The sequence below is a fragment of the Argiope bruennichi genome, chromosome 1 (genome assembly GCF_947563725.1).
Source record: "Argiope bruennichi chromosome 1, qqArgBrue1.1, whole genome shotgun sequence".
NCBI classification, from domain to species: Eukaryota; Metazoa; Arthropoda; class Arachnida; order Araneae; family Araneidae; genus Argiope; species Argiope bruennichi.
The window spans coordinates 29,976,816-29,997,250 of NC_079151.1; the positions used below are offsets into that span (position 1 = coordinate 29,976,816).

Consider the following 20,435-nt stretch of genomic DNA (forward strand, 5'->3'; position numbering starts at 1 on the left):
TTTTTTATTCTTGATACTTACCCGATGGGAAAACATCTGGTTTTGTTAGAAGTACCTCATCAAAAATAAATACGTGGACAAATTTCTGAAATGTAATTCAGAAAATTACAATTAATTTTTTTTTTTTTTGCTATTTAAAGAGAATGGTTTTTTAAAATTATATTTAATTCTATTTTCCGGAGATAAATGATTTATCTTACCTCTCGTTTTAAGTCTAACAAGATGTACCTGATATTTTTCCAGCTTAAAAATACAAATATGCTCATACGTAAGGATTTTTTTTTAAAAAAATCATTAACAAAACTAAATATTAAAAAATATTTTCAAATGTCAACAATTATTTTATTACAATTTACTCTTTAATGGCAATTCAGTATCGTAATTCCTTTGTATAGTTTTAATTTTCATTATCAATAGGTATATGCTATAATTAGTATCCATATAAAGTCAACAAACACTCCTAAATATTTGAAGTATTATAATTTTTTTAATATAATTTTTGATCCCCAGATTCTTTTCTCCCGTTTGCCCCTCCTCAATATTAAAAGCCCCCGAAAATGATATTTGGAAAATCGGGTTCTCTAATTTAAAACCTTATTTTAAGTTAAGCGGTTCAAAGAAAAATAGAAAATTTTGTATAAAATTTGTCGATCTTAAATAATGCCGTGAACGCCGCGAATTCTCAGACTGTTATTTTCAAAATCTCTCGCATAAACGTTTTATGATTCTTAGTGTAGTACAAAAAATTTTGACGTGCTTTTGTTTTGGTCGTTTCAAATAAAAATTCAATAGAGAACTAAAGTTTAGATCTTAGATAAAATTTCATTTATCTGTTTCGTCAAATATTTCAATTATCGTGTTCACATGTATGCGAATATACAAACCGAAAGACGGTTAACTCATTCATGGGTTAACCGTCAATCGTTACATTCAAAATGTGATTTTGATTTTACACATTAAATTCTAAAATTGAAAGTAAAATTTTATTTTCTCTTTTATTACCTTTTATATTTATTGTATTCTCTTGAATTTGGACATACAGACTTCCTGAAAATGAATTTCTTCCAAATTTTAATAGAAATCTACAAATTCGGTGTAAAGATTCAAAAGGTTTTTAAGTTATCATGTTCTTAGACAGACAGACAGACATAATTCCACAAATGTGTTTTCGGACTCAGGGCGGGCTTATAAGCGGGGTTTCAACAAAATATTGAGTTCGTATTTTGTAACTGTTACATTATATTTTGTATACCTCATTTATAATAAAGTTAACATTCGTATTATATTACTGGAAATTTAATTCATAAACTAATTAAATGTGGAATTTAAATCCTGTGAAAAATTTGAAATGAATGTCTTCTTCTAATGCCATTCGTTTAAATGTTTCAATGATTTCCAGAGATTTTTTTTCAAATGTGAAGTGTGTGCCAAACTGTAGAACAATTCACTTTAAAGCGTGGTTCAATAAACTTAAATGCTGGCAGCCGTTTGAGATAACAAGTTAATGTGTCATGGCGTTCTAATTTTCTGCTTCAACAATCTAAATTAACAATAAAAGTGAATGTGTGTCTGTATATCTGTACTCTACATAGCGAATCATTCAACCAGCTACCAGATTTGGTACAAATATTCTTTGGAAGGTGGTAATAAACAATTAGGGCAAGTTTTTGAATTTTTAATTAAAAAGCAGGTGACATTTTGGTACTTTTTCGTGGTAATTTCTGACAATATTAAAGTAGCGTATTATTAAAATAAAAATAAATCGTTTTAGTGATAGCAAATATTTTTATCTGGAATTTTTCCATTTTTAATTAAATAAAAAAAATACTTTAAACGTATTTTCCAACGTCTATACATAGTATAAAATGAAGTCTCTTGAAAGCGTCTGTATGTTTGAAAGAGAAAAACTCGAGAAATACTTAACTAATATTGAAGATATTTGTATCATTTTGTAGGGAATTTATTGGGAAATGTTTTAGTATATTGTAGTCATATCAAAATAAAAAACGAAGTTTTTGAATTGCGATTTTAATTATTTTCCTACTACGATTCACGCATGCGTAAAAATAGTAGTATCTGTGCTTTGCACTTATCCGCGAAAACCTTAAACTGCTCATGCGCAAATAGCAAGAGCTGTGGTATGCATATGTGATACATTTCTTTGTTTACGTCTGGTTTTAAACAGCAATTCAAAACCGATGATGTCCAAAAAAAAAAAAAAAAAAAGGTAATCCAACCTTGGCTGGAACATATTTAATTCCTAAACGCTTTGTTTCTTGCTCGACAATGAAAATATAGAGGAAAGAAACGTTCGGTGAGCGAATATGAGAGAATGAATGTCCACATGTAGGGAAGGTGTGTCTTCTGCTGAGCGAAGTAACCGTCTCTCTTTAAATCGCGCTGCAATTGAATTACAGAGACAGAATGAATCAGACTTAAGTTTAAAAACAATTTTTTTCTCTTGAATGTTATGCCGCTGGCAACGATGTATGGGTACTGCTAGTTATATATTTAATTGTTGAAGTAAAACTCAAATTGTTTTCATTGTTGCTATTACTTATACTGTTACTGTTTTATACTATCTTTATTACTGTTCTTTGAGCACACAATATCCTGTTATTACTGTTTTAGAAGCGTTATTACTGTTTTATTCTATCTTTTTTTTTCATGATTGATCATGAAGAATGAAGAATATTATTTTTATTATGAATACTATTTTTTCCCATATTGATTAGGTTTGAGTACAGGGCATGATGAAAACCAAACTAGACTTGCTACTCTCTGAGCAATGAATGGTGCCCCTGTTAGATTGTATTCATATAAATTTTTTTGAATTCTTATATAAAAGTCGCCCCCTCTGACTTATTCTGTTTTATTTATAACAAATATGTATCAAGTAAATAATTTATGGACCTAGTATGCCTTACAATATATTTGAAAGTAAAAAATGGATATAAATTAAAAAAAAAAGCTTAACAAATTTTTATTTTCGATTTAAATATCTTTCATTACAGTTGAATCTGTGGGGAAACCGTGAAACTGACTTTCATTGACCTATCAGTCTCCACTCTGCGATATCAGAATTAGTCGATCTATTCGTAATCAAAGGAGAAACGTCACTTGTAATTGCATCATCCCCCATTGTTTCGAACAGAATGCAAGATAATTCTTTTGGTCTTATCATTCGAATGGTGAGCAGTCCGCGCCTCCCGCGGTGTCGAAAGTCCATTTACTCTGTCCGGAATGGAGGAAACAAGGTATCGTCTTCTCAGAGAAGGGTATTTGGACATCAAACCTCCTCCAGATAGTCCAGAAAGAATACTCCACAAGGTAAAAGACACGATATTCTTCATATTGAAAAATAATTCATATGACAAAAGAACGATATTAATTGTCTCCAGATATCAGTTATATGTAAACTTTTATACTTTTAAGTATACTAAGAACTTTCTCAAAAACGAAAATCTTCAAAATTTGAATTGAAAATAATGAAGATGTTTCTGCGAGAAAATATATCTGATATGAAATGTAGGATTTATAGATATAGGGAGATTTTTTTCATTGTCAAACATCATAAAAATATTTATTTCTGAAAGTTTTTTTTAATAGAAAATTGAAGATATTCTGTGACACGATAATTTTCATATTCATAATTCCAAAACGATATATTCAGAAAAAAAAATAATTTTAATTAAAATTCTTTAAAAATTAAGATAATGTGTGAGCATAGGTTCAATAATAACAGTGAATTTATTTTCACTTTTATATACTTAAACTAAAAACAAAAAGATTGAATATCATGTAATTTGAATTTTGAAATACCTCTAAAAATCTATTAATGAGCAGAAATAATTAAAAATAGACGCATATTGCTTTTAAATATTGCAACTTAAGATTTCATGAGATAGCAATAAAAAATGATGATATATGCAGACAAAATTTGGAAAATAAATAAACGCGTTTTGAAAGAAATGGCAAAAAATTGCATTTTTTTTTTTTTTTTTTTTTTTTTTTTTTTTTTTTTACCATAAGGGTTTCTAATAATTATGATGTTACTTTACAACCTTTTAAACATATATACCATAATTTTCTTTAGTCCTTGAAATGCTTCCTATTTTATGAGATTTAAATGCAATCAGGGCGTGTGGTCTCCTCGAATCTTTCTCGTATACTGTTTAATATAGTTAACAATATACCATTAGCGAACAATAGTTATGAAAGAGTTTATAAAAGTGCTATTTTAATTATAGATGTGATGTGTACTAAATTATTTTCGTATATCAATCGCTGGAATGCAATTAATGCACAATAAGCAGAAAAACCGAATGAGTATTTCTGAGACTGATTAATATCAAAATGTACATAGAACTACAATATCACATACCAAATTTCATTTATTCAAGACATTGCGTTTTTGAATTAACGCGTTTATATTCTTGCAAAAGTACAGAGCAACAAACGGTCAACCCCTTGATGGACTTGGTACCAATTTTGGTATATAAATCTACATTTTATATACCAATCTATTCTATTTCAATATAAATTTACTTATTTAAAAATATATATAAATCTATCTCCAATATAAATCTGTTGATTTAAATCAATATAAACCAACATTTTACATACCAATCAATCATTTTGTATACAAATCTACATTTTATGGAACAATCTATAAATTAAATATCAATATGAATTTTATATACTAATTAAATCTGTTTACCAAATTCTATTCATCTAGATATCGTCGTCTTGTCGTTATCTTGTGCACTCATATTCGGAAAGCCAGAAAAACAGATTTTCTTTGAATGAATTGCGTACAAAAACTGACATAAATATACAAATTTGGAATAGAGACACAATACCAAATTCCAACCATCTAGCTCAAAGCTTTCTTGAGTTATTGTGTTTATAAGAAGATAGACACAATTCCAAAGATGTCTATTCCAAGATAGACACAAAAAACTCAAGTTTGAATTTATTGATGATTGCAATGCTTTCTCTTTATATACTTTGTAGACGAAAAAGAAAAACTATCTTTTTAAGGCGCTAATTGTCTCAATTCTCTTAATGATGTTCACAATATATAATCAGAATAGTCATAACATGCCTATTTTGATTGTAAGGGTTAAACGCTTATGTATCATTCCTAATAAGGTGAAATCAAATGAAACGACACGGCTGTTATTTTTATAGTGTACCGCTATTAACTGTTTTTAAATCAATACAAAAAAAAATCCTTAAATTTTTTCCAAAGGCGACATTAGATAATCATCATATTATAATTTTTACATTTATAATTTTTTTTTATAAAACTCATGAAAACAGAATTTCTATAATACATTGTGAAAAAAATAAATAATTCTCAAAAAATATTACAAATTTACATAAAATTTAATAATAGATTTTTTTTTTGTACTGAGGAATAAATTAAAAAGATCCAAAAAAGATTTTGCCATAATCTTGTTTTTGGTAATGACTATTCAATATTTTTGCGGTAATTATTCTCGAATTTTAATGACCAAAATTGGATTTCAGCAATATTTTGCTTATCAAGCTTTGTTATAACTGCATCAACGTACCAACCAAAATATAATGAACCAAATCTAAGAACTAAGTATCATAAATTTAATTCTGATCATTTTGTACACACTTTCAAAGGTTTAAATTCTTGAAAGCAATTTATAAATGTCAGAATAACAAGTTAAAGTAATAATATTATAATTTTAAGTTAAAATAATAATTTAAATTTAAATTTGATTTAAATTTAAATGATCAGAAAAAAACAAACAAACAAAAAAAGGGTGATACCGAAAATTTAGTCTAAATATTATAAAAAAGATTCGAACCTCTTGTCCGAAATAGTGTGATATGAACTTATTTCAAATTTAATTCACCTATCTTTGTTTCATTTTTAAATTTTACTCTTTACTACGTAGCAGCGATAACGTAGGCTAAAAAAAATAAATGTATAACAAAAAGAGTATAAAAACGTGAGTAATATAAATCTAGTAACAAAACAATGAAAAGTATTATTATATAATACATTTAAAAACATTTTTAAAATTATAGAAAAGAATTGTTTGGAATTTCAAGTTGTCTAACTGAAGAACTTATTTTTTCAATGATTTTTTGTACATCACTATACTTGAAATTACTGATAAATAAGTAAACATTTTGAGTGATTTTTAATTAAAAAATCTAAATGAAATTTTACAAAACATTCTCTTAGCGAGCAATGCTTCCAAAGTAGCTGTGAGCCAGATTAGATTGATAATTTTGGATCCAATGGTCTGTCTTGAAGAAAGCTTTGAAAGGATTTTTCATATTGATCATGTTAAAATATGCTTTAAATATGAATTTTTTAAATACATTTTATGCAATAAATCAGTAACAAACAGTAACAACAGTAACAGAAATAAAATTTAACTTCAATAAGTAAGCTTTTAAAGAAAGCGTAAGATAATTTTGGATCCAATGGTCTGTCTTGAAGAAAGCTTTGAAAGGATTTTTCATATTGATCATGTTAAAATATGCTTTAAATATGAATTTTTTAAATACATTTTATGCAATAAATCAGTAACAAACAGTAACAACAGTAACAGAAATAAAATTTAACTTCAATAAGTAAGCTTTTAAAGAAAGCGTGAAAATGGATTGTCAGATGTAATGATACATGTAATGTGGAAATACACTAAGATTTCTTAAAGATATTGCTTAGTAGAATTTTCATTTTTACAACTCATTAAAATTATAAAACAAATTTGAAACACGAAAATATGGAAAAATATAATGGGGAGAAAAAAAAAAGATGTTGGAATTTTGATTTAATAAAGCTTGATGAAAATTGACTATCTCAAGAAAACCATATTGAAACTGAGAATTTGTATTGTATTTTGATACTGAAATAATAATTGCCTTTCTGTTATTTAAGATAACAGTTATCGATTTATCATTCTTTCAGTATTTTGAAAATATTTATTAATATATAAAATTATTTTCTTTAAAGCCTTTTATTTTTTAAACATGACAATGTTTGTGGGCTTGACATTTTCTGACAAATCCGACTGCATGGTGAAAAACGTGTAAAAAAATGCTACCACAAGGTAGAAATTAAATACAGAACTATCACTTTGGAACAAAGTTAAGTAGTAGGTGCTTATTAAAATAAGACTTTTTAAAGATTGTAATAATATTTTAAATTAAAGATTAGTCGAAATACGTCGCAGTTCTTCAATATCTTCAGAGCATGTTAGTGTGCAAAAATTTCATCACTTTTAATTTTTGTTGTAAAAAATGAGCTTTATAGAACCATAATATGGATTTTATTTCTATTCATTTTTTCTCTGATTTTGATGTACTTCAAAAAATATTTTAAATATATTTTACAACATTATTTTTTATTGTTTTAGTTACTAGATAAATATTCTTGCGCAGTGAGATAATTTTAAATATTGTTGCGAATTTGTACTATTACTTCTCGGAGCAGTTGCTTTCCTAGCAAAGAAGAGAGTCTTTACAAATATCTCTAACGGATATTGAATGGATGCTGGGTCTGTGACCCCAGAGGCCTTGGCAGGAATTAGGTGGAAAATTAGAGGTGGCAGGAATTAGGTGGAAAAAACGAAGGATTCAGAATATTCGAGAATTTTAGCGATAGCTTCATTAGGATTAGAATTCGTTTGTGTTAATGTTTGCTTGAACATATTCGATACTCTTTCACGAGAGATATAAAAGGAATCAGTGATCGAGTAACAGGGTACCAGTGGAGGCGAGAGACGACAGAAAGTGAGCAAAATCTCTCTTTTAGGCGTACTGATTTTCTGCGAGCTTTTTCTGGAGTTTGGTGCTGCTGCGGTTGTTTATTACCGATTTGTTGCTCCCGTAATGCTATTTACTACGTGTTGTTTTGTGTACATTTCAGTTATGCTTTGTTCCCTAGTTTTCAGTAAAGAATAAAGTGTCGTTATTCTTTAATGAGCTAATAATATTTTTGATTGTACAATCCACTGACAGATTTGGGTTTTCCCCCGTTACAATTACGATTTTGTATACATACTAATGTTTCTATAGTCAAGAGTAAATCCTTGAAAATAACCTAAAGATAGACGAATTAAACTTTCAATATTATCATACTATGATATTTTAGATTCGATTCGTCTTCAATTTTTTTATTTACCTTCTTATTACCTTCTGTCTTCGTCAAATGGTTCTTTTTTCTAGAGATATAGTGCAATCATTTATTTTTAAAGTTTTCTGACTGAAAATTTTGTTTATTTGTTTTTGCACAAATGTTATCGAAACCCTTCTTTAATACTTTCACTACAAATACTTTTTCTTATCATCAACATTTTTTTCTCCTGTGTAAGTTTACACTTTAACCCTTTCAAGGGCCGTGGGAAGTATGCTTCCCCCCAAATTTATCAATCTTTGTATGAAATTATGTAGGTTGACATCAGTTCTGACACATTTTTTTAGTAAGTCAGAAACTTAGATGCTTCAGTTCTTTATCTCAGACAAAATAATGTGTCTTGATTTGTTACTTAATTATTAATTAACCAAACTAAGTAATTAATCAAATTAAATTTATCTAATAAGCTAAATGAATCCCTTTTCTTATTCTAATTTCAAGTCTAAAAATATTTTAACATAATATGACTAGAAAAAAATGGCCCTTTAAAGGGTTAAAGAGGTGCTAATTTATAGCAATTAAATTCCAGTTATATAAAAAAGTTTCCCTACATCTAGAAGATTTCTTGATTTGCTCTTTATCAGCAAGAATGTCTGGGATCTGATCAAAATGCACTAAACTCTCTATTTAATGGGACTCAAATTAATGATTTTCTTATTTCAGAGACAGAATTTAATTAATTTTCTAGATTTTTTAATACATTCTAATACTGTCACTAATTTATTCGCTCTTTTGATATTTTAAACTTTTTTGCAGCCCTATCATACAGCATAATTAATATTATAATAGTCAAAAAAATACGAATTTGAGATTTCGACGCCACCCTCTCTCCCAACCCCGAATTTGAGAAAAAAATCTTTTGAGAACTATGTATGTCTATGTACAAAATCACTCAAAAACAATTTTAATTAAGAAATTTACGAAATAATTCTACAATTTCAGCAAATTTTAAACAAAACCCATTTTCTGAAAATTTACATCCTAGGGCTGTCCAATTACAGGTGAACATGACAACTACAAAAAGTAGGTGTCATCTCACCCTTCATTCTCGCATAAAAATTTTGATAAATGCAAAGTTGTGATCTTCACAATTACTTTAGGTTTTATTTTAGGTTCTGATTTTTATTTTAATTTTATTTTAGGTTCTGATTTCAACATTTGATTTCCACAATTTCATGCGAGGTGGCAAAGTGTAGAAAACTGATATGCATTTTGAAAGAATTTTTTTTCCTCCCAATGACTGAGATTAAAATTTGAAATAGAACCACACTTCAGATCACACACCGAATTTCATTTATGAAAGTCGTGTTTTTTGAATTATTGCTCTTGTATTGTTGCTAATGTATAGTCTGACAGAAACTCAACCCATAGACAGATTTCGTTCAAAAAATTGATACCGAAAAATATATTTTAAATGTTAAAACTGTATATGAAATCTTATTTATTTAGCTTTTCATAATTTGAATTATCGTGTTTACTTGGGCAAACAAGCTTATTTGAATGAATTTCGCTAAAAACTTGATAGAAATCTAGAAATTATGGATAAAGAGTAAATACCTAATTTTATCCAATACACAATTAAAATAAATTAGGACTCAAAGAAAGACAGTCAAACATCATTTCCAAAAATATATTTTTCGTACTCGGGTAATTTTAAAATATGGAAATTCGTTAAAATTTCAAAATTCTATATTTTTTTTTTTACGACTAAAATACTTTCTTTTTGTAGACTTTCTATACAAGAAAAATAAAAATTAAAGAAGGGATGTGTTTTGAAACAAAGGGAAAAAAAAAGAATATTACTTAAAAAAGTTGAAACGCGAAAGAAATAAGTGATAAAAAAATGCAAGCATTTTTCTGCACTTGATTTTCATGTTGATTCCAGAACTTCGGTAGAATTTATTATTTTTTCAGAAGCATTTGTTAAAATACAATTCTTTCTAATTTAAAAGAAATTTGCACAATTCAAACACTTGAGCATTAATTAATATTAGTTAAGAATTAAGATATTAAATTTGTTTCGATAGAATAAGATGAACATATTCTATTATAATAAACTATTGTTATTCAGACGATTATCTTAACAAATAAAATCCATTTAACATATTTTTATTTTTACTTTTTCATACATACAAAGATAAAATATTGTAATTGTCTAAAAGTTCGAAGTTGACACTGACTCATCTCCACCGTTTCATACTTCTCTAAGTTCAAAAAATATTTTCTTGAAATTCATGTGATTTCATAAAAAAAAAATCTGAGATTTCTTTCAAATTTTGAACGAAATTCATTCTCAAGAAGTCTTTCTGTCTATCCGTGCAAGGGAACAGATAATTACAAAATATAAAGAATTAGATGGATAAATTCTGGTATAAAGTTTTTTTAAAAGTATACATCCATATGAAATTTTGAATTAAATTGGACAGTAATTTGTTCCTTTGTTGATTTGAACATTCGCTTGCATGTAAATACGATCTTAAAAATGCAACTATTAAGAATATTGTAATTTATTATGTGATGTTGCTACCTAAATTATATTTTTGCATGAAATTTCAATCGGTCGAGAAAATGCATATTCGATTTTTCTCACCATGTTACGAAGCATACAATTCTCATGTTCTTGACTATTAAACTAAAATTCTAAGAACTCATGGTGCTCACGATTTCGCTCAAGGTCCAGAATTTTTATAAAAGAGGAAAGAGAATACATTCTTTTTAAGGAATTTAAGTGGAATTTTTCCGTTGATTAAATATGCTTCACTTTTGAAGGAGTGAAAAAACTTTGTATAAATCTTCAACCTCTTATTCAAAACCTGTAGAATTTTTCAAATCCAAAATGATTCATTGCTGTTGAATTCGAATTCTTTATTAACCTTTTTCACCCGGATGTAGCATCTCACTCACTAAACAAGAAGGTGTATCATTTTGACATTTTTTTTTAATTTTGATTGTTAAAAAACGCTTACAGAATGGTAAAAATAATGTAGATTAATTTTTCAAAGAAATTCAACTAAAAACAATTATGTATATTTATTTTTCAGAGCAATAAACAAATCTTTGTATTAGGTGAATAATTATAAATCGAATTACTTTTCTGAGTACAAAGGGTTAATTTAAACTGGGGAGAATTGGAAATAAAAATTGATTTGCATCTTAGCGAATTTAAAACTATCCAATCGTCTCCCTTTTGATTCTTTCATTTTCTACAGTTACTCATTTCCTACTTTTTCTCCAACTAAGGCATGGCGCCGGTTATGGGTGCGAGCCATTATCTTCTTACCCCAGTCAAGGGGCGAACCTCATCTCATTCTGCAGTTGTGTCGCAAGGCGCAGGACGACGAGCCCATGAAACAAGTGAAGGCTTCCCGAGATGGACTCAGACTCTTCCGATGCAGGTCTGGATCCAGGCCTCTGCAGTGCTGGGGCGTGGCTTCAGGCAGCACCCTGCTACTTTATTTGGCTGCAGCCACGGAACAACTGACTCAAGAATGGATGCATACTCTTAGGGAAGGTCTTTGGCCTACAATGTCTACGAATCATGGTTAGTATTTTATTTGCTAATAGCGGACTTTGGCGACCAATTGGTTTGTCGATGATAATAATTGCTAAAAGTTTTGATTAAATATCTTGTGTAGTTTTTTTATTTAGCTCAGCAAAATATTTTTAAACATATTTTCATAGACAGGTAACTCATACTATTTTAGAAGTTTCATGCTGTTTTGTTAGTTGTGCTATGCATTTCTCCAATGTTCTGTCTATATCTTTAAACATCCAAGTATATCTCAAGAAAAAGTAGCAATGTTTAAAAATTGGATTCACTTTGAAACATTTTGTCATTGCTTGGCCCTAAAATTAAATCTCAATCGGAAATACAACAAAATTTTATTAAAAGTACATCTTAAATAGAAATAAACTAAATATGAAAAAAAAATCAAATTTTCCTATCTTGATCATCATCAGAGGAAAAATGATGCGGAATGAAGCAGTAGCGACAATGAAAACGATTTGAGTTTCACTCCAACAATGAAATATATTGCTGCAAAATACACATAAATTTATTAAATTAAAACAAAAAAACAGGAAAATATTATATGCTAAATATTGATGCTATTCTAAATATGATTTTTTAAAAAAATTTTAATGATGCAAACATTTTTTTTACTTTTCTTATATGTAGTATAGATATAGTCTCTTATATGTAGTCTCTTATATAGTCTCTACATATAGTCTCTTATATGTATTAATTATCAAAAAAATTCGAAGTCTATATTTTGACAAATCTTCGCGTTTTAGACCATCCTGCGTTCGATACAAACATTTTGGAAAAATGTCTGTCCATCTGTCTGAGACAAAGAGAAGTAAAAAACGATTTGAGTTAGACAGATGAAATTTGATATACGGTCTTTACACCGAATTTGTAGATTTCTATAAAATTTTATGCAAAATTCATCGAAATGAAGTTTGCTTCCCTGCTTTCGAATATATGTTAATACGATAACTCAAAACAGAGAGAGCTAGATAAATAAAATTCTGTCCACATATTTAGCATTGGTAGAATAGGCAATCAAATTTTGAGCCAAATCCAGTAGGAGGTTGACCCTCTGTCTGTCTGTACTTTCAGAAACATGTTAACGCGATAAGTCAAAATTGGAAGGACTTTAGTATATCAAATTTGGTATGTAATTTTTTCAATACACGAGAAGCTTGGTGTCAACTTTTTGTTCCAATCAGTTGGAAGAAACGTGACTAAAACACAAATTCGATTTTCCGATACCATTAAACGCATGCCAAAGATTAATCGCCAAAATTTTCGCCAAGGTCACACGATACATGCAGTAAAAATGCTAAATTCATGCCAAAGGTTAATATTTCTAACCATTACACGCCAATGCCAAGCAAGGTGTTTTCCGAGAAAATTATTTCAGAATATGCGAGAAAGTTTTATGGAGAACACTCCTGCTGGTTGATATTATATTTTATCATGAAAGAATCTCTAATTTCTACAGAATTTTTAATTATTAAAATTTTGGAAATAAATTACTTGAAGGTGCATATTTTTTCACTTCAAAGCATATATTTTTAAAATTTTGTGGCTCTAGGTCAGACGTTCTAGACTGTAGAACACCAACACACACAAACATAGATATACACGGGCCTTTATCTTTATTATTAGAAGATATTATTAATTGGAAGTAGTTAAAAATTGTGTTATCATTAACCATTTTATAGATTTCGGGATCATTAATGTAAATATGTATTTTACCGAGAAAAAATGGAACCAACTCCAAATCAATGCACAGCAATCTAATAATAACTTAATTTAGAATCATTCAACTTGTTACCTTTTTCTAAAATGTTTAACGAAAACAAATGTGTGTTCTGGATTTGATTTGTCTACTATTTTCAGATATTGGGAAATCCAGCATAGGTTTGAAAAATTATTTTTTAATCTCTTTCTTTCACTTTTCTTTATCTCCACTTCACCTTTCTTTTTCCTGGATCAGAAAAATGGATTTGAATAGCACATTTTTAGTTTTTATACACTTATATTTAACTTTCGTATTTTTCAAGAGGAATCGGTAGTCGAAATTTTTTACTTGCTTCTTGATGCCATTAGTGTGTTCTCATACACTATTATGTTTTCGAAATTAAGAGAATTTTTTAATTAAATTTTAATTCAAAACTAGATGGCCCTTTTAGAAAGTATAATAAGGGTGTGGGGTTTCCCCGAAATTTTCTCGCACATTCTCTCCTAAAGTTATGCACTTTCCCATCCTCAGCATAAAAATTGTAGATATTTGCAAAGCTGTGAATACCACGAGTACTCAGATTTTTATTTTCTGAGTCCTACAGATGATCGTTGTGTGTTTAGTAAATAGTAAAGAAACCAAATTCTTGTGTATTATTAACCGCATGCCATATGGCGAAGAATAATTGCAAAAAAGACTATTAATGTAAGATCTTTGACGAATACTTTAAGAAGAATAATACAAAGATTTTTTAACTTTTGGCCATTTCTAGCCAAAATGTACCATTGCGATTGTTGCTACATGATAAATCGTAAAACAATCATGACGAGCTTTTAAAAATTTCAATTGGAAAACTTTGAAAGCTTCTGTTTATTATCAGCATGGAATTTTATTTTGTATTTCAATTTTACTTTGTATTTTGATATTTGCCATTTTCTATCACTGTATTTCTTTTATAATTATGCACCAGATTCTTTTGCCTCTAAATGTGTTGTTGTAAAATGGTTTAACTCAATTTTGTTTCGTTGTATTTTTGCTTTATTGATTCTTAGTTTCATTTATATTGCTCACCAATTTCTCACTCTTAAAATTATTGTAAAATGTAGATAAATTTTAAATTTTGACCTATCGTATATTTTTTCCCAAGAATCATCACCTTAAAAAAAATTATTTAGATTTTTCAATTTACAATATTTGAACATAAAAAATGTAAACATTTCAAACTGTTCCTGTCACGTGATCCTTGTAATTTCTTATAAAAATGGCAAAACATGGTGAACAAGTTTATATAAATCGGACAGCCCTCTTCATGGCGGAATGCTCTTTTTCCGGAAGGTCAATCTACGTTCTAAAGCCAAAAAGTTCTTTATTATCACAAAATGGCCAACAATGTTGAAACGATATCGTCCCGATATCGCATGGCATCAAATACCAAACAACATTATGGAGAGATCATAACATTTTGTGCGGATAGAATTGAACTGATTATCTTGATCATTGAATAAACGAATACAACCATTATTTTGTAGTCTTAAAATATTTATTCTGTATCTTGCAGATTATTATCACGAGGTATCCTTGATAGACGACGAAAAGAGCTTCTCTTCCGGTCTCCTTGGTGTGTACGGACGATTAGTCAAAACGTCCGAAATGACTCTCAGTATCATTCATCCCCACTGGCAAGGTACGCAGATGAGGTGGAGATTAACCGACGTTCTGGATGTCAGAATAGTCAGAAGGGTGGAGGATGAAGATTCTCCTTCAGGTGTGTTCAGTCTCACAGTGTGCAGCAGGTAAAGATATTCTTTTTTGTTCCATGAAGTATCGCCCTTATTTCAAGAGTTGACTGAATAATGACTTAATTCATGAAGATATTTAATTATTTACCATCCTTTTCATTACAATATTGATATCATAATTATATATCGTTGATCATTGGAATACTTAAATTTCAAATATAAATTTTAGATAATTCATAGGAGAGTCGCAAATTAGTATTTGGCCAACCTGCCTTCTTCCCTGAATTATTTACCTTCATTCTCTAAATATTTGCGGGATGTTTTCCTTCATTGTTTTTCTTGCAGTTGCTTATTTCGAAACATAAACCATAATTTTAAGAAGAATGTAAAAATATCTGAGAGCATAATTTTAAAGCAAAACAATAATAAGGAACGAGACGTAGCAAGTTATGTGTTCGTAGAATATTTGTCGGCTTGGTGTAAGAGTGAACAGATGTCAAATTTTTCTTGTCTGTATTTGTTAAAAAAATTCAGAAAATTCAGCATGTGACATTGAAATGCAATTAAGTAATAATAATACATTTGAAATAAACCATTTTAAATTTTAAAACTTATTCCATATATTGTAGGATGTAAAGTTTTAAACAATGTGCAATTAATTGTTATACAACATTCGCGATTGAGTTTGTTATGTGACGACTATGATGTTATATAAATTAAACCCTTTAAAAAAATTCGAATCAAAAATTTTTGTGTAAAATCATTACATGTAAAAACGTTATGCACAACAGTGAAATTTAACAACTAAAATTTTAAAAAAGTAACTACATAAAACAAAATTGACAACATTGGCATTTAATTTAAATCATTTCACTGAAGTTTTAAAAAAATATTTTTAATTCATTAATCCCAACACAAAAAAAAAAACAACCTATATTAGAAAAAGATCGTATTAAAAATGTTCAAGATCAGACCATTGCATCTGACAATGGAAAATAGGAAAAAAAAAAAAAAAAATCAATTTTTGATTTCAGAATATTTAAAAACCTGTAAGTTATACTTTCTAAAACTTAAAAGGATACCTTTCTCCAAATTCTTATACTATTTATTGCACATTAGACAAACTTATAAACCTTATAATTTAAAAATAAATATGAGTTTCTGACACAATTTTTTTTTTTAATTTCAGCTCCAACAAAGATACAAGAGTTTTACAATTCTACAGCAACACAGCCGTAAAAACAGTTGACTGGCTGAAATCTATATTACCTAATATTGCGAAGGATGAACCGAAAGCAAAAGAAACAAATAATTCAGAAACGGTACCACAGGGTGATACAAAAGTAGAGAGAACGAACTTATTAATTCCTGTAGAACCAACCGCCAATTACGCTACCATACAGAAAACCAAATCAGATGTTAATTCACAAGACAGAGCAGAAGATAATGCTGCAGCTTCTGATGTATATGGAAAAGTAGCTGATGTTTCAAAAAAGTTATCAAATATTCCAGATGCATTTCTGAATGCCAGCACCAGCTCATTAATGCTCGAACAGTTCGAAAACTCTGAGAAAGGAACCCATCAGGGCTCTGACGGAGAATCAGATGATTCATCCTCGGGCTCTTTCGATCATATTTATGAAGACTTAGAAATGATTAAAGATAGCAGATCTTACACCGTGTACGAGAAAGTTGATGACGACGATGACGTGTATGTTCCACATGCACCCTTTGTGCCACCAAAGTTGCCAGAACGTGCAGGACACAAAATGAAAGAGAGTGCAAATGAAAACATTGTTTCACAAAATTTGGGTCCGAATGACCAGATCGCACCTGCGAGAAAGCAAAATCTCCAGGACTCGAATAATCTGCCACCGACCGCTTTGCGTCTTCAGAAGTTGTGTGAAAGTGTCAGTGAAGCTTTGAAGCAAGCTGAAGAACCCTCAACCCCTGCTCCATTGGCTCCTAAACGTCCCAGTTTTATTCGGAAAATAGTAGGGAAATCTAAAAGCAAAAGTCACCACGCCAGTCCAACATTAGAGAAAGCACCTTCACCGATGCATCAACCGAATAATGCCTCTACTATAAAACGTGCCGTTTCGGAGTCAGATCTTACAGATACGAAATTGGAAAATACTGATTTACCATTCAGGCCATTTGATGTTCAAGTCAGTACTGACAATCAGCGGAAATCCCAAAATGAACCAAAGCAACAGAATCACGTGCCTCTCGAAGATCTGTTGAAAAACATGAAGATGGGAGACCGTCGGGGATATCAACATCATCGCAGAGGTGTTTCTGAAGGTGGAAAAATTGTGTATGAAATAGATAAATATACTAAGTATCTTCAAGTTAGGAACAAAAATGAAAAGGTCAGTAGATTTTATAGACTTATTTTATATAGTATTAGAAGAATTATAAAAATTCGTCGCAGTGGCGTAGCAATAGAATGGCAAAGATGAGTGCACATTTCCCAAGCGCAAGTTTTAGAGAAGGGCCCTATATAATATAATTAATGGTTTGACTTTTAAAATTGTAACCTATTAAAGTTAAATGTCTTGAGGAGGTGAAAAAATGTCACACCTTGAGCGTTCTTTATACTTATTGAACCAATGCCGATAAAAAGAGTGTCAAAGAATTATATTACACTTAAGACGCCACCTGCTCTCGTCACGTCACTGATTCTTTATAAAAATAAATCTTAAATCTACAAAAGCCGAACACAATCTAAATCTTATGTTCTGCTCGAGAATATCAATCGCTTAAATCAAAGGAGCCACAATTAGAAATTCTGATAGTATTTTAAAGTTTAATAAATAGTTTGCAATTTTTGTTGCTTATATTATGTAACATATAGGGAGTAGCCATATTTCGCCTCAAAGACTTCTGATGAATTCACATCAAGAAAAGATTACTGTCATTCTTAAAAATGTATTTAGCTTTAAAAAGATTAAGTTGCTGTTCTTTTGAACAGAGCCGTCAATAACTTTCCGCAGTTATTTCAGTTAGGCTCTGTAGACAACTTTTAAAATTTAAGATCAAAATGAAACTAATAAATTAAATGGAAATCTTTCTGAATACATTCTAATTCTATAAATTAAATTATATATATATATATATATATATATATATATATATATATATATATATATATATATATATATATATATATATATATATATATATGACATATAATCAGGTCTCTGAGACTCATCATATAAGTTAAAGAAATTTTATGTTTAAAATTCTAAAATTGAAGATTACCGGTACTTACTTTCAGATTTATTCCTTTTCACGACCTTCACAGAAAAATCTCAGCACCGAAGAATAAAAATGTCCGGCCTTGTATTAATAAATCAGCCCGATGCATCTTATTGTGAAACATTCAAAAAATATATATACACCGGTACTTGTGTATTAACTCAGGTCATCGCAGGCATCTATATATTTAAAGTAATTGGGAGGAGGGCAAAGGAAGTGGTCTTTCTCGTATACTATCTAAAAAAAGTGTTATCCGCCCCCCCCAACTTTGCATAAAATTACGAACCACATGTGAGACTTGAATGCTTTCTAGTATAATAAATTTAAATTATAGAAAACCGGTACTTGTGTATTAACTGCATGCCACTAGAGAGCAATAGTTAGGGAACTTTGATCTTCGGCATGAATCTAGCATTTTAAACTGAAACAAGCTTGAAGTCTTTGACAATTAACCGCTAAACTACGGTTAATATTTAACTACCAGAATATGTATTTTAGACGCCTTTTCCTTGAAACCAAAATTTAAAAATAACTGCAATTGTAGTCATTCATTTATAAAGAGTATACGATAAAGTTCTGCGAGGACTATTTTTACCATCTTTAAATGCAAAAGTAAAATTAGTTATATATATAGCAAGTTACATTCCCACTGTGGAGGGGAATACATGTGAATTTGATTCGTGGATCCATGGTATCTCTGTATGAGAAATGGATGCATAAAACGCTCGCAGTGGGGTTTATTGTGAGTCGAACACAAATCCCGATGTTAGATGGGCCGCGGTGGCCTGGTGGTAAGGTCTCGGTTTTGGAACCGGAGAGTTTCAGGCTCAAGACTCGATTCCACCGAAGAACCGTCGTGTAAGAGGGTCTGTTGCACGATAAATCCGTCCTGACCAAACGTCCTCCCGTTGGTGTGGTGTGGTGTGGAGAGGGGGGTGCCAGCTCAGGTGTCGTCCTCGCCATCTGACCACGGTTCAAAATGACGAGGTCCGTCCCAAAATAGCCCTAGTGTTGCTTCAAACGGGACGTTAATATAACTAAACTAAACCAAACCAAACCCGATGTTGGATACCTCCGTCGCGACGTCTCTGTAATTTATATTACTCCGAATGCCTTGGCAGGGTGGAGACAGATCTCTGCGGTTATCATAAATTATATCCAATATATAACTAGTAAGAAGGAAAATTTTCTGCACTACGTATATGAAGCGGAAAAAGGAAGAATTGCTTGGTTTGTGTGCAAAATTCATATTTATTCTCTTCTTCATCCGTCCTCCAAAAGAACTAATTTTTTTTCAACTTTTTTTTTCAGAGAGCCCCATCAACGGGGCATTCTTCAGATCAGCAAGAAGGCGAGTATATCGATATGACTTGATTCATTCAATGAGATGGGAGAATTCAAAATGGATGCTTTTTCGACGAACAATATATAAGGAATTATTGGATAATGATTCCCTTTTATCATTTTATGAGTCGTATCGTTGGTGATTCAACACGTCTTTCATCTTCGCAAGTTATGTAAGAATGATACTAATTTATAAGAATGCATACATACAATGTTCTAAACTGAGTAAATATAGAATGATTTGTACACACTCTGAATAATTATTATATGAACAATTCAAAGCATGCATAAAAATTTCGGAACTAATTTATTCTTCAATTATTATTATTATGTAAAGGTTTATTTAGATGGAATTTGGCGAACAGATGGATAGAACAAAAATTAAAAGGATATATTATAATAATATTGTTAAATTGGCAAAATTAGGTGCATAGATTAAGTATTTGAAGTCATATTTTGAACCAACGTTCACGAGTAAGCCATCTATTTTTTGCATGCATACAAACGCGATAATTTACGAACGCAACGACTGCTATGAAATCTTGTTATTAAAATTGTAGTTTTTCAGGTATTTACAGTTTCCGTCTGTCATACGTTAAGCAGGTGTCAATTATTAATAACCCCGAAAATCACACAGCAGATTCATATTAAATA

The 20,435-nt window shown here is 29.8% G+C and overlaps 1 protein-coding gene across 1 annotated transcript; it reads left to right on the forward strand.

The window, feature by feature from the left end:
* The first annotated feature begins 3,048 nt into the window (after nt 1-3,048).
* LOC129961728 (uncharacterized) lies at nt 3,049-20,029 on the forward strand. Its single transcript, XM_056075280.1, has 5 exons — nt 3,049-3,330; nt 11,429-11,729; nt 14,996-15,230; nt 16,366-17,548; nt 19,749-20,029. Exons 1-5 carry the CDS (start codon nt 3,244-3,246, stop codon nt 19,809-19,811), a joined length of 1,869 nt encoding a protein of 622 aa, XP_055931255.1. The 5' UTR covers nt 3,049-3,243; the 3' UTR covers nt 19,812-20,029.
* Nucleotides 20,030-20,435: the final 406 nt, after the last annotated feature.